Source organism: Cyphomyrmex costatus, unplaced genomic scaffold (assembly GCF_001594065.2).
Source record: "Cyphomyrmex costatus isolate MS0001 unplaced genomic scaffold, Ccosl1.0 scaffold75, whole genome shotgun sequence".
Classification (NCBI taxonomy): Eukaryota; Metazoa; Arthropoda; class Insecta; order Hymenoptera; family Formicidae; genus Cyphomyrmex; species Cyphomyrmex costatus.
Genome location: NW_017280322.1, coordinates 3,394,016 through 3,410,112, shown reverse-complemented (window position 1 = coordinate 3,410,112; position 16,097 = coordinate 3,394,016). Strand labels below are relative to the sequence as shown.

Below are 16,097 nucleotides of genomic sequence, written 5' to 3'. Positions count from 1 at the left end.
TTAACGTTACATGCATTAGCACGTTATTAGTTTTCATGTACAATGTGTAATAGCTTATAATATGATAAACAGAAGATATCGTAAACAAGGTTCAATAATAGATAATTTTTAAGCTATGGTCTATTAACATGCTCTATAGCTTCAAAACTATTCATTATTGAGCTTTACATAGTTTGCATCTTATAAGCAACATTATATGTGAAAACTAACTCATTTTATTGAGATACAATTTTCTATAATAAATAATTAACGTGGAATCTTTTACGACCGGTCCTAAACACAAATAGATAAATAAACAGATAAAGGATACAAATAACGCGAAAGTAGAATTTATTCGAAACGATGTAATGATGCGCCAACTTGTTTTCATTACTTACGTCTTGCAGCGAGGAATCGTGTGAAAAAACTTGAGTTTTCCTTTGCCTTTCTCGGCCAGCTATCATTACAACTTTATAGCCCCGTAACCGCGTCTTTAATGCCTCGATCTCGAATTTCATCATACAGTTTAATTATGCAGGAACGACACAGTCTCGAGCGCCAATAAAAAGTGCCTATAGCGGACGAGATTACGAACCTTGTCGGAGAACGAGGACTATGAAAATTTAGCAAAAGCGTTCGCACGAGAGCAGTGTTTCACGTGCTCGGACAGCTCGGAAAGCTTTGCAGTCAAGCATGGGTCAAAACTAAAGAGATTCACAAAAGATTAGATAATCCAACAATTTTAATAGTTTAGTTAATTAACTACTCTGTTTAAAATTTATATAGAAATATTATAAATTTAAATTTATATATAGAAATAATAAGCATCAAGCTCAAGCTTCAATTGTATTTGATGTTTCTTATTTGATTTATTCACTACCGGCCTAGCTAATGTAATTTACTATTAACCGTTCTTTAATTGACTGCTATGTATGCGTATTCATAAAGATTAAATTCGAAACTCTCATGATATGTATGAACACTGACAATAATCTTTTATTCTTATATAAAATGCACAATATTATATAAAAATAAAAAAAAACATAAATAAAGTTTTATATCTATATTTCAGTAATAGAACACACAGAAGAAATAAAATTGTTTTTTTTTTCTTTTATAAAACATTATTTGTGTTATGTTTTATTTAATTACGAAATTTAATTACAAAATTAGATGAAGTTGAATCCTTCATGAGCGCGTGAAATCTAGTTAAAATTCCTCGTGACATATGCACGTACAAGGAAATTCTGCGAGAGCCTCTGGGAGTCACTTTTCTAGTTCTACTTTTTTAATTTAAAAAGCGTTGAAGCGTAACTCTTCAACGTTGAATATTTCAAGTTATCACGGTAACCGAGGGAAGGCATTTCAACCTAAGGCCTAAAGTAATTATCATATTACCGCGAGCGATGATCGATGATATCCATTTCCTAGTTTTCCGCAGTTTCTATACATCGCGCGAGTTTACTTTAAATTATCCTTCCTATTAATTTCTAAAATTGAACCTCTGCGGCCGACCGTTTTCAGGACTTCAGGCAAAAGCGCACTGTGGCGGCCCGACGTTATCGCGGTATTGTCAGAACAATCAACGTTATAGTCGGATATCAGAAATTCTTTCGATGAAGTACCGAGTATCGCTATTGCTCTGGATGATATCGAAGATCGCAGGGAGCTCAGTTATTCCTTCACCCTTCCCTCCTCTTTCCACTCTTTCTCTCTTCATCTCCGTTCCACTGTGTTTCCGTGAACTCTGATCGACGTTTCGCGGATTCTTTCCGTAAAACCATTATCCGTCGGGTGGTCCCGCGTGTATCCACTCACGTAACGATCGCTCGTTCTTGTTATATATGGTAGCAATTGCACTTAGCACACTTCGGAAACGCCCGTCGTGAAATAACCAGAGAGAAGGCGGTAGTTTTGCTGGAGAGTCCCGATAATATTTGTCGGTTTGTTCGAGAGCTTTGTCGGCGAGATACGAGGATTCTGTGCCGTCTTTTGTGCTTCGCGTTTGTGATTTGTTACTACCCGTTCGGACGAGCGATGACATCCCGTGGATAATAGTTTAAATTGGCTGAAAAACGTTTTGATCGAATATCGTATCGCGTGTATATAAACGATGGACGATCGCGGTTTTATCACGATAAAAAGTTGCGAAGTACGTCAAGCGGAAACGCACACATTACGCTGATTCATTACGCGACCATTACATCTTATTCAATGTCACAAATGACATGTCATCTTACAAATTCCTTTTTACTTACGTTAAACGTCTCAGTCATTAAGCCTACATTTTTCATTAAAATAAAGCTCCCTTGAAATTAAACTGAGAAGAATAAAGTTTTGTTATCTTTTTGCCCCCAAGAGGTAAATAAAGTATAAGGAGACAGGAACTTCGGGATTCTTGATGGTTTTTTTGTCGAGAAAAAAATTTTCTTCGGTACTTACAACGGTTTGAAATATTACTTTCCCTTCTAGCGAAAAGAATTTATTCCACAATTTGAAATTGAAATAGAACGACACGATTAATCTCGCGAGAGATTAACATCGATTTTATTTTCGCTGTTACCAAGCAAACAAGCTAACATTATATGTGTGTGATCATTTTGACGTCAAAATGTTTGCTGAATAATTTCTCATAAATTATTATCGTTTTGGTTGTTAATTACGTATTACGTATAAGATAGATAGCTTTTGGTGATTAATTTATCCTCGATAAATTAAGAAGTATACTGTATTACATTGACTTTCGTTGCATCGGATTAGAACAAAAGTTCATAGTACTATTCAAACTTCAAGCAGTTGTAATTTCGTTAAAAAGAAACATTTAAATAACAAAAGGGTTTTAATGTTTAAAATATTTAATAAAACCAAAACAAAAAGAGCATACAGCCACAGCATTAGTTGTGACGAGCGAATATCCTTTATTCGAATTATACGTTAAATTTGTCTAATGTCTTTATTTGTCTATTGTCTAATTATAACATTAGACAAATTTAACGTATAAAGGACATTCGCTCATCACAACTAGCGCTGTGACTGTATAATCTTTGTTTTGGTTTTATTTTATATTCTAAGCCACATAACACATATTATTAAAATATTTACTTTCGAAATTAAAAATCATATCGCATTATATCGCAATTAAGAAAACTTATTCTTAAAGTTTGAAACTCTATCAAATAATATATAATTGATAAATTTTTCGTTTCTTTCGTTACATTTTTATTATTATATAGAAGTTAAAAATTAATGTTTATTAGTATTATTATTATTAAATTTGTTAAGAAACATGTAGACTACATAATACAAATAATATAGCGTTATCAATTTTTGTTTCGACCCTATACTTGGGCTCAGGAGAATAAATTAAGACAGTTGTGTAACATAATTCATTTCGGATAATAACGACAAAAACTTGTACTGGAAAGGAAATCTCGAACAGTGATTAACTTTCGGGGATTAAATTAAACCAAAAAATATAACTCGCGCAGAATCGTCGGGTGGTCCGTGAGAAGGCGTCTGATTCTCCGAGAGAAACAATCCCTCGAACTTTCAAGCGGTTTAGTCTAAATCTTAAACAGCATCAGACGATGGCAGTATAGCCGCCTCTGTATAGCGAGAATATACTAAGGGCTTTATAAAAGTTGAAATTGAAACGGCGAAAGTGAAAGCCCATCTTTTCTGATAACAAAGGAATGTCGTGTATGAGTCTCCCTTTCCTTTCAACTTTATCTCATTGTGATTCTAGTTGCGTCGGAATAAATTGAATATACCGACAAATACAAGAGCATCACAACGCTTGTTTCTTCCCGAATATACCGTCGATATTATATACGAATAATTCGCGCGTTAAGTGCGTTATATTGCACAATTTTAATAATTAGTGAAATAAATAAAAGCGAAATGTGCACTTCGTCGAAACGCGACTGCTAACAATTAAAATAAAATTGATTTCGTCAATTTTATCGAGATTGCTAAATTTAAAATGCAAATTCCTAAAAAGATCATTATTATCTTAACCATTGAACTACGAATTAAACACTTACTCTCTTGGCACTTAGGTCATGTAAATGAATAAGTTCAAATTCACAAATGTAATAGAAGCTTCAGAGTATTCGTCTAAAAAAATTAAAAATTGATGTTTATATTAACATTATTATTAAATCTGAATTATGAAATCTACATCTAAATTCTAAAGAGTTTTGTTTAAAGTATAGAATGCAAGTAAACCTCCGCTTTATAAAATTCAAAATTTTTTTTTACGTACAATTTTAAGCAAGCCTGTCCAATTTTAGCTCCGGAGCCAAAACGTAAAGCTATTGATGTAAAAATAAGAAATCAATATGGGTAAAACTTCGAGGACTGTGAAGTGCTAATACACGTCTGAACGATACTTATTAACATTCTACAGTCTCCGAGATTATGTTCACATTGAATTTTTTGTATCAATGGCTTTGCGTTTTGGCTCCAGAGCTAAAATTAAACAGGCCTAATTTAAAGTCTCATAGTATCAATCGTATACAGATTGTACAATTGTCCAAAAATTTTTATTTCCGGTTCAAATGATTCGTTACTATAATTGAGAGTTAAATTAACGATCGATATAATCTGTGATATTAATATTTTAGCTTCAGTTTGTGATTGCGTTACAAGTCCGACAGTAATCGCGCAGTTTATATAAATCAAATGTACATATATATTTAAACATTTACATATACAATTATTATCAGTCATCAAAATCTAGTCTCAATTATACAATATTTGGTCCTATTTCTTTACTTGTTTGTTGAAAATTGATTTATATGTATATGCAGAGTAAAAAATTGAAAAAGAGGAAATTCGCGAGGGGGTGACGAGAAACAGAGACGTATCCTGCGAGATACATTGTCAGAGTTCAGGGTTAACGAGTGTGCGACGTGACGAGTAGAATAATAAGGGCAGTTAATAGAACGGGCGTAACCGCTCTCTCGGTGTTTATCTCCGGGGTGCAGTGACGTTTCCATTTGCCCCGCCATCCAACGGTGGAGTTTTCGGAGGCAGCTCACGAACATTTCCCGGCCTTGTGGTTGCGGCCTGTCCACGCGAACTGTTCGCGCGGGATGGCAGACGCTGCAAGTTAATTCGGGAGCATCCCCTCGTTCGGGGATGCGGTGGATGCGCGACGCGGTGATCCCGGCGCGATAAACGCGCTTAATATCTTACGATTCAAGTCCCGCTGGCATCTCTAGCGATTAACGCATGTCGCTGTAATTACTTGGTCCGTCGGTAACGAACCGCAGAGTTCTCTTGCACATTCCTCCCGGACGCTGCGGAGAGACGCCAGTTCGGTCGATCGAGCGCAGTTGTGCGATACTGAAACTAACTGCGCAAACGAGGTTTTTAGTTAAAACCGAATTAACTGCAATTCGCGTCTAGTTAACAAAAATTTACATTTGGTTGCAATCGCGCAAACTCTACCCGCAGAGCACACACTGGGTCTATTTTTTGTTTCTGGCTGACTATAGTGTACACTTTTGGAACTTACGGTGAGATAGGTGTATGATTGATATTTGGCGAAAGTGAGAAAGAAAGTTCTGGTGCAGTCTAATGCAGGAATAAAAAACAGACATTTTATCTGAGAGACCTTTAATTCTGGGAAACGTAAAACATTCTGTGGACGTTTTTAGGACGTGCCTTTGAAAATCTGCTGTACAGATAGCCGCAATTTAGTTGAATCTCTGCCTTTTGCAAACTTTAATTACGAACTTAGAAACGTCCACACGCTACATTTTATCGAAAGTACATCCTGGAAACATCCTCAGAACATAGAACGTCCTCTAGATGGTGTTTTAGAACTTCCCTTGGAAGTCTGTGCTGTACGAATAGTCGCAATTTAGTTGGATCCCTAAAATCTTCCGCGAACTCTAACTACAGACCCAGAGATTTTGCTTCGAAACTCGGTGCCTTTTAATTGACTCCGAATGTTTGCGGGACATGGCATTGATCGCTCGCGCCTCAAGATACTAATCCGATGACACGCTGCATGCATACTATATTGATACATTCCGGCACATGTGAGAGTGCGAGCGTATTGCGGATTCCGCGCATTGATTACGCCGTTATGTCGTCCGCAGGCCGCAAACGCCACGCCACTGAATAACTCCTGAACGCCGTTCTCTGTTTACACCGTCCTAATGATTAATTCATGCGCGTTACCCCGGATGCAGTCCGCGTTCGTTGAGATCCGACTTCTTGTATGCGCGAGTACGGACGACGTGCAACGGAATGACTTCACTAAATTCATTGAGCATATGGACGCTTAATGGCGGAAACTGGAAGCAAGCGTATCTCTCTTATCATTTTAATCGAGGCTACTCTGTGTTGAATATTTCAACGTTTTAACAAAATTTTAGGGGTTTGCAATGCGAAAGAAATTTCCAGGATACCACCCAAAGATTCAAACCATTATCTTTGATGAATCACACTTTCTTTATGCAAATATTGTACATTTAAAAAAATTTATGCAAAATTATATTAATCAAAGATTACTTAAATTATAAATATTATAATATATAAATATAAATTATATATATATATATAATTATAATTTAAATAATATTTAATTTTTAACGTAAAAGTTGAAAAAAGGGAAAACTTAAACTGTTTCAACTAAAAATATTATTGGATTGAAACGATTTTCACATCGTTCATGTACTTTAAAGCGACTGGAAAGCTCGTTCACATCCTGTTTCATCGTAAATTGCTATCGTGAATTTCAGTCGCTTCTTGGAGTAATGAGACGCAACGAAACTCCAGACGACGTCATTAACGCCTGATCAAAGCAATTTTTCCTTGAAATGAAAAGTGGAACGTCTTCCGATGGTCTTCCCAGTGCCCTGAAGGAAACGCGCGGCAGGAAATCATCCAACGCAACGACGACGTAGCCCGAACTTCTGATCGCAAGATGCGAACGGTAATTCGATTCCCGTCGACCATTTCTATCGAGCGTTAATCGACCGACGCGGATTTCCAGACGCAGAAAAAGCGAATTCATGCGACGATAACGGGTCGCTCGCTTCGTTCCCTCGACAGAGATCTCGTTTAATTTATGAACGCGCAATTAAGTCAGCCGCTTCTTGCGAGGCGAGGTCAACCCATCGAGAGGATTTGCCCACCATTTCTCTACCTATCCCTCCCCCCTTCTCCCTCCCTCTCTCTTTCTCTGTTCTAAAGCCACGACGACATCACGCAACTTCCCAGTTCCGCACCGTCGTCGTAGAGTTCTGCTTTCACTTCGCAAATTACTTCCGAGCCATTTCGCTCGCTATCTTTCCGAACGTCATCGGCCGGGATGAACACCTAGGAAGAGAGCGAGTATCTCGTATTCGAGAATTCGTGCCCCCGTCAGAGTGCATATGCGTATACGCGACAGTTCGCTCAACTACAGTTTTGCTTATTCGTGAAGCAGAGGTATATAAAATAAAAAAACTTATCCTTTTTTTAGACAGACTGGCAAAAATCCAGAATTACAAATACACACATTTTTTTTAGATAAATTGAATAAATATATATAGATTTTTATTTTGCAAAGATTCGTATGCAAAATAATGCAGATCGAAATGTAAATAATATAGATAACAACAAAAAATATATCATACACTTCAGGTAATTTTTGCAAGATATTTTATGTAGATATTGTTGTGATGTATTTTTAAATATATATATATATATATATATATATATATAATATCATAGATTATATATTATATTTTTTTTTAACTTAATATGATTTTATATAAAAAATTAACGCTACATATTTAATTTTTGACAAGTTTTAATTTTACTGTAAAAATGTAGTTATTTCGTAATTAAAATTTTAGATAATATATAAATTACATATGAATTACATGTTATTGACTGATTCAATTATTTTCGTTCCATTAAGTTATGCATCGGCAGCAAATCGATTGAACTTACGTGGTCCTAATTCGTAGCAAAAAAGGCTGAAATCGCTGAAAAGTTTTCGAAGAAGTGAAAATGTAATCTATTTGGTTTAATCGCTAATGGTAGATTATCGACATAGAAGTTTTAAGTAATTGAGCTAATTTATAGCATCTTGAAAGAACTTTCCTGTCCCAGCTTTAAATAATTATATCACTTATTTAGATATCCACTTCCTTAATTTTATACTAATGCATTTTTATTTGATCCAACATTCTCATTTTCTGTGTTATTCCCTCGTACTCAAAACAATGTACTTTATTTTTAATCTTAAGTTAAGAATTTATATTAAAATACCAGTAAAACTGACATCAATATAAACTCGTGAAAGTATGACAAAATATAAAATAAATGTAAACTTGTCACGCTACAGTTGTCTATTTAATTGTTGTGAAAATAACACACATTTCGAGAAATAGAGACTTATTATATTAATATAGATTTTAAAAGATGACTGCGAAATAACGGTTCATTCGATTGCCGCGAAAATCAAGCTCCCAAAAATATCGAGACATTGACGAATACTGCTTAATTAGCGGTGCATAGATTTCTGGAATAAATTGTATTCATACTCACAGATACGAGTCCTCCCGATCCAAGGTTACTATCTCCGTCACGACGAAATAGCCGGAGGTGAGGGCAGTGGTGATCGGCCTACCACTGGTTACGTTCGTAACAAGCACAACGTGTCGCCAATTGCTACCGTTCTTCTGTGTCTGCGGTAATATCAGAAAGAACGACGTACCGTCCTCGCTGAATATGGGTGCTTCAAATTGCTCTACCCAACCATTTTTCTCGCTATATGAAAGTGCCTAAGATCAAAATATATCTTGGTCAGCAAACTATATTATGTCAATTTAATTAAGTTATATTGTCATACATAAAAAGGATATTAAGATTTTCTTGTCATTGCATCGATGTGATGATATCACATGTATATCTATATATTCATTGATCTGTATATTCTTGAAAAATTAATTTTTACAATAGTTTTTTCCACGGTATGGAATACTTAGTTTTCTTTTTTCAATGCTTTTTCTTTACTGCTTAAAACCCTTTTTATTAATAAAGATACATACATTTTCTTGGTATGTTTTTTAAAGTCTAACATTTTGATTAAAAATGATTTATACAATATATTTATATAAATATTTGATTGAACTGGACGTCATATCGCTATGTGTTATTTCCAAAGTGGGAATCAACATTGTACTTTTCGCGAAAATATACGAGCTAAAGTTTAACAAGCTCCCAAAAATATTAATAAAACGATCCAGTAAAAAGAAAGCTATTTGCTTTTTCTCTTTAACAACGCAAAAAGTACACGACTTGTCATATACTTCGTAATAGCAACTTCTTAAAACCGCTTTTTCTTCCTTCGTAGATATTTTAACGCAACAGCTAATTTGCACATTCGACGTAGAAAAAATGTTTCCCGAAAGAATTATTTCTCACAAAGTTAATTTCACGCTTCTAACGCGAAATTAAATTTATCACAGAATTTTGTAATGCGAAATCTTTACCGATACTTGGAATTTGTAACGCCCAAGTTTCCCCCAGGGAAACAGTCACGAAAGACTTGCGCGAAACTGCGAATTAGCCGGGCCGCAGGCAAGCGCGCACTAATTAAAATACTATTGCCTAACTGAAGAAAGAACGCTTGTCTAAATTAAGATCCGCGGAAACTCGAAGAACGAGAATGAAGGATACAGAGAGAAAGAGAGAGAAAGCGGAATGTCCGTGCTATCAAACGAATCCAGCCTCCTCCCTTTCCCTCTACTCTTCCTCACTCTGTTCAGAACTGGAAGATTGTCTCTCCTGCGTGAAAATGAAGAAATACCTACTGTCGTGCAATTTGGCAACAGACTGTCGACGTCGCAGAGCTGGAAATACGCCCTATTCTGCGCCCGGTTCATCCAAGTTGCGTACACGAGACTGTCCGTAGGAAAGTCCACCGCTGACAGGATCCTTTCGGAGGTAGACAGCTGTGGCGGGTGTTCGATCTCTACCAAAGTCACGTTACCTTGCACTACCATGTCGAGGTCGACGTAAAATAGTTTGACTGTTGGATTTGTCGTGCCGCTCTGGAATGGGAAGACAGATTTCTCGTGAAGACGGGTCGACATCTCATACACCGATGACAAAGTAGCGGAGTAATGGACGAAGAAGATCGGATGTATATCAATAAAAAAAAGCATAGCAGTACAATCGATTTAAATAAGATATTCACCGCGCAAAAATATTATTTACATATAAAATACATTCTTCTTTTTATTTAGTACTGAAAAAAGTTTCTGATATTTGTGCGATTATAATTACATGATAAACCATGGAGCTCCTTTTTTATAGTTTTTATTGCTATAATGTTAATAATAATTATATTGTATTTATAATACATAGGGTGTTCTAAATTTTTTGACATACCGCTTGTGGATAGGTAGAGCTGCGTCCAAACATTCTCTACGATTTTACGATTTTTATAATACTTAAAATATTAATTTCTAAAGATTACCGAGAGAGAATAAACAAATAAAATTGTGACGCATACGACAACTTTAACGTATTTTTCAAAACTCTTTATGAAATATATTAAAAGTTACAAAAGATACAAAAATTAGTTATATTAAAAGTGTTTCTTAAAGATAACTTACAGTTGTTTTATGCGTCGATTTTAGACATTCTGATCATTGGCTAACTAAAAAAAGATTATGGAAATTGTAAGAACTTTGCGCGACTCAATTTAAACCTTTCCACCTATCCATGATACGTCAAAAAGTTCGGAACATTCTGTATAATTATACTTATATGTATATATAAAGAAAGAGAATAGTTTTGTGAAAGTATCTAAAATATTTTAATTAAATACAAGGGTCTAAAAATAATTTTGTTGGATCATCAAAATAATTATGTAGAACATTCAAACTAGTTGCTAGAATATCAAAACTTTTTACAGCATCGCTCGTTATGCTTGAGATTCCGATGTAATTATTTAATAGTCTAAATTATTTTCAGATCTATAGCTAAATTTTTAAGTACCTCAATAAAATTGATCTTTCTGTGTTATAAATATTATTATTCGTGGTATAAAAATTATAAAATACAATTATTATTACTAATATTACAAAGAATATTTTGAAATTTTTATTTTTACGACAAAATTACAGTAGAAGTTAAGATATTTTAGCCATAAGTTTTTCTTCGGATGCAAAGAATTATAAAGAAAATTATAGTTTTGTAAAAAACGTAACGATAATCGAGTATATATTTACAAGAAATCCAACTTTCTTGCAAAATATGTAAAATTGTTTGTAAGGTTTGTTTGCGCGGAAGTGTTTTAATGAAATTGGAAACATAAATCTTCGATTCTCTGTCCACCATGGCTGTTCCTTCACTGATTACTTTAAGTGCATCTGAAAATCCTGTCGTCTTAATACTAAAAGTTTTAATGACAATCTTGTTTAATCCTAAGATGTAAAACGCTGTAATTGCTGTTCGCAGCGTTTATTCGTTTGTTCGACTTCGTAATATTCTACTAATATTAATTTACTGGCATATATGTATAACTATAAAGTGGCGCTCTCCGTTTCATCAAAAAGTAACGCGATACCCAGCTCCAGTGAGTCGCTTTAATTATTTGCTCATAATTTAAGGATAACTCTTAATTATGTTTTAGTAAATTCTAGAAATTTCTCGCGCTTTCTACAAGAACTTAACTTTCTACGAGACAGTAAACGACGTTAGTAAAATACATAAAAATGGTGTGAAAATGTCATTAATAGTTAAGCGTTCTTTAGCAACAAAATGAACTCAATATAATTTTAAATCATAATAATAAAATTTTATAAAAATTTTAATTTAATACATTTTTTATTATTATTTATGTTACGGAAATTATATTGTACAAATAGCATTTATATTCTGCTTCAACGCTATAAGTAACATTTCTAATTTTCACTAAATGATTTTGTTAATTACACACAAAAAATCTATTTCAATCAATGATATCTCAGTACACTTTTGTAAACTGTAATTCTATAAATTAACAATAAATAAATTTACGATTTCATTGTCTATTATGCACAAATTAAAAAAAAAATTATAATATGATTTCAATAATACACTGCAGAATTTGTAAAAGCGATGCAATTTTGAATATTCCTCGTATTTAATGCTTCTGTCGATGATAATAGTACTTTCCAAACGGCGAATTTATGTCATGAGCTACTCTGTTTCAGCATAACAACCCATTTTCGAATCATAAAATAAAATTATTCGAATCGCTCGGTCATATTTGCATTTTATTATCATTTCAAGAGAATTTGAAATTTCGCACAGATGTAAATATTTATAGAACAAACCCGTCTTTTTCGTGATATATTTCCTCTTTGGCTGAAATGAATGTTAATGACAATTCCATTTACGGACATTGCGAATAAAGCAAATTTGACAGAACTTAGATAAATAAAATGTATTGCATTTCTGTTAAAATGTCGCTTAAAGCACGAGCTTTGAAGCACAATGAAAAGTTGCGAAAGAAATTCAGATAAATGTACTCAGGAAAATAACAGAATGGCGGTTTGCGCATCAAGCAAAATGAATCACTCGACTAACGAGATCGTGACTTTAATCCAAGGCTGAAAGTTTATGGACTTAAAGAATCCCATCTTTAAAAGATGGCAGCGGCAATCCAAGTAAAACTGTACATCAAATTTAGAATTTAATTACATTCTCTCAGAGAAAAATCGATCCGCTATGAATTTTATTCGAGCGTACGTGAAACAACAAAAAATACCGGGAATGCATTCGTCATAACCGTGCGGTTTCAATTTCGCCGTTCGATCGATTAGAATTGTGCGCACAGTAATATCGGAGAAATAATATGATTACCGTTGCAATCGCCTTTCGCAGATAATACGATTCTCGGTTATTTAACTTCTGGTAGTCGTGAAATCGTCATAAAGACATCGTGAGAGCGTTTATCGATTTAATATCAAAATTTTTTAATAGTTAAATAATATACATATATAACACATATATTTAATATTATTTTATATTAAAGACTTTTAATATTTCTGACAAAAGAACATTAAATGTAAAAAAGGAACGTATAGCTTTGTTAAGTAACGACAGTATTTAAGAATAAAAATGGAAATCTTATGATGAACGATATATTTTATATCGTATTTCTAAGACTTATATGTCTATCTATACTCCTTTCTATGTCCAAACAACAATTTCCCATCTTACAAGTTGTCGTACGAAGACAAAGATGTCATTCAAAGGTTGAACTGGGTTGAATCAACGACGGATATTTTTCTACGTTGCGTCACGACTTTTTGCGACGGCGTCAATCGAGAGTCATAAAAAGATACTGAAAAATGCAAAGGTGCCACGCTCGCTCCTCTCACCTTTTCAGGACGTAAACTTCGGTTAGATAGCTTTTCATATCTCGGACGGCGGTGGAGCAGTGCGGGACGAAGGTTCGCGGGGAGACAAAGTAAGAGGGACATTTCTGAGAGACGCTCTAACGCTCAGAATCGCTGCCTTTTAAAGAGACATTATGTTTTCTCCGCGAAAAATTTCATTTTCCCTAGATGCGCAAACGCCTTTTCATATAGGAAGACAATCAATTAAAATGGCAGATATTAAAAACGGTAAAATGTATTGCGAGTTTATATTATACGTACAGAAATTCCATACGTAAAAAATACATAAAACTTATTATTTTTTCGTGCGGGTAGCAAAGAAATATCTATATTTAAATTTTAAAACGTATTTGAAGTTTAAATTAAATTCTATATATCTGAAGCTATTAAATTTAAAAAAATATATAATTTTTTGATAGAAATAATATTAATAAAGATATATTAGAAGTCGACGAATTAAAAATACGGTAATGTTCAAGATAATATTTCTTTATCGTACATTGTGAAAACAATGGAGCAATAGGATAAGGTTCATATGTACTTACTTTAGGATAGTGGATCGGTATCGCCGACGTGTATTGGAAAGTTAAGCTTCCAGGATATCCGTAAAATGGTATGGTCATAATAGGAGTGTTGGAGTCATCGAAATAACCGAAGACCAATTTAGTGCCGCTCGGAGAAAACCAGAGCGCCTTGTTCGAGCTGAACACTTCCTCTGTAAACAGAACAAATATAGAAAAAAGTTAGTTAATACATTCGTATATCATTACATATATTATATGCATGTACTATAATGTGAGACAATTACTTTGTGCATACATATACAGTCTTGGTAAAATCAAAGATATTAGACACTTATACTTTTTTTTCATTTATTTAGAATTCTTTTACTTGCATCATTACTTGTTGATCCTCGGGATTATATGTATATATAAGGGTTTTTAATAAAGATATTTACAGTAAATGCTAAAAATTAATTTTTGAGTTAAAACTTTAAATAATGGTTAATAAAGTACCTAATACTTTTGACCAAGGCTGTACATATTATAGGAATATATTTAAATGAATTTAATGTTATATATTAAAAACCTGCAAACCACGTAGTTTGTTTGAAAAAAATATCCGTGAAAATATTAATCCGTATAAATATTAACTTAAAAGTATTATTGTTACATATATCTAGGAGCAGAAATATTCACGATTCAATTCTATAATTCTTTTCATAATTGGAAGTCGTTGACAAATGTAGCTACAGATAGGTATAAAAACGTATAAATGATTATATGTAGCATTATTATTAGACGAATGGAATGCAAATTTAAGAACGAAAATGTCTTTCATTTCATCGCAAACCCGCATATTGCAGTCACAAAATACATTGTCGATGCACTCGCGTGTACTAAATAAAATGCAGAGAGACTTATAGCAACCGACCATTTTTCTCCCTTCCGTCCCTTACGCTTCAGCGCAAGTGAAGTCAGTAATAAAAACTTGAGAAAATTATTGTGAATGTTACGCGTGTATCTCGTCGGCTTTACGATACAGTCGTATTTTTCTGCCGGCTGTCGTTGAACTCTGCGATGTCGTTGCACTAACGACGAAGCGAGAAATTGCGACAATCGTTTCATCCTCGTAAAGCACGCAAGCGAAGTTCATCGTGGGGCATTCCATCCGGTATAATTACGGAGCGCATGGAACGCGTGTCGTCCCTTTTTGTATTTTGCTAAATAAAGCGTGAACGAGAGAGGAAGATACTTTCTGTCCAATATCGGCACCCTTGTTCCATTTCGTCGCCCATAACCACCCCATCAGGAATTTGTGCGTATGTTAATTTTAAGACCAAAGTATATATATATATATATATATATGGAGCGAATGAATTTCAATGCGGTAAAAAACTATGTATAAACGATAAAAACTATATATCAATAAAAAATAAAAATAATAGAAACTATATACACGCGCGGCGCGAAGGATTTAACTCTTTGTGGACAGACAACCCCATTTGAAGTCATCCTTTCTCTTTTATAAATTGCTCGCTCGACTTTGATAAAACTTAGCCTGTGGAGTAATTTTACAATACTTTATTCGAATCAGAGGTTAAAGATGAAAAGTTTTAAATGGTAGATTTAGTATAGCGAACAAAATTTTAAAAAAATATAATTTGATTATCATAAAACTCAGTTTTAAAAACTTTTTAATTGCAAAGTAACATTAAATTTGCAGTTTCACTTCATTTAAAGTTCATCAATTCTACGCAAACAGTACTGATTTTCAAACTGACTTCCAAACTCTAATTATAAACCCCAGTAATACTAGATTTCCCTTCATAGAGGTCTATCCTTCTGAAATTCGATGTTTTCAAGGTACATTCAAACTCAGCTATATTAAGAACTTTCTAAAACCGAGTTTCACGATAACCAAATTACTTCCCTAAAATTTGAATTTTAGAATTTTGAGGTCAGAACAGATTCAACGACAATCCTTATAAGATCATTCATAGATTACTTCGTCAGAAAGCTTCGGTCCTCGAAAACTTAACTGCTACCTCGACATATTACTTATATACAATTATAATCTCTAGTATCTTGTCATCATAGAATTTTACTTGGTACAGAATTTTCCCATTATTAAAAAAATCATTACGATGACAGTTATTATAAACCTCGTTATATATCTTTGTTTATAATTTAAGACAAAATCTTTCTTTCATCA

The 16,097-nt window shown here is 33.9% G+C and overlaps 1 protein-coding gene across 1 annotated transcript in view; it reads right to left on the bottom strand.

Annotated features, from left to right (window-relative positions):
* Positions 1-16,097, bottom strand: part of LOC108780856 (venom dipeptidyl peptidase 4) — a 142,043-nt gene that overhangs the window by 26,032 nt on the left and 99,914 nt on the right. Inside the window, exons 8-10 of the mRNA XM_018548670.1 lie at positions 13,928-14,097; positions 9,801-10,040; positions 8,533-8,768 (exon numbers count right to left, since the gene is read on the bottom strand). Of these exons, the coding sequence (XP_018404172.1) occupies positions 8,533-8,768; positions 9,801-10,040; positions 13,928-14,097 (646 nt within the window). The remainder of the gene's footprint in view (positions 1-8,532; positions 8,769-9,800; positions 10,041-13,927; positions 14,098-16,097) is intronic.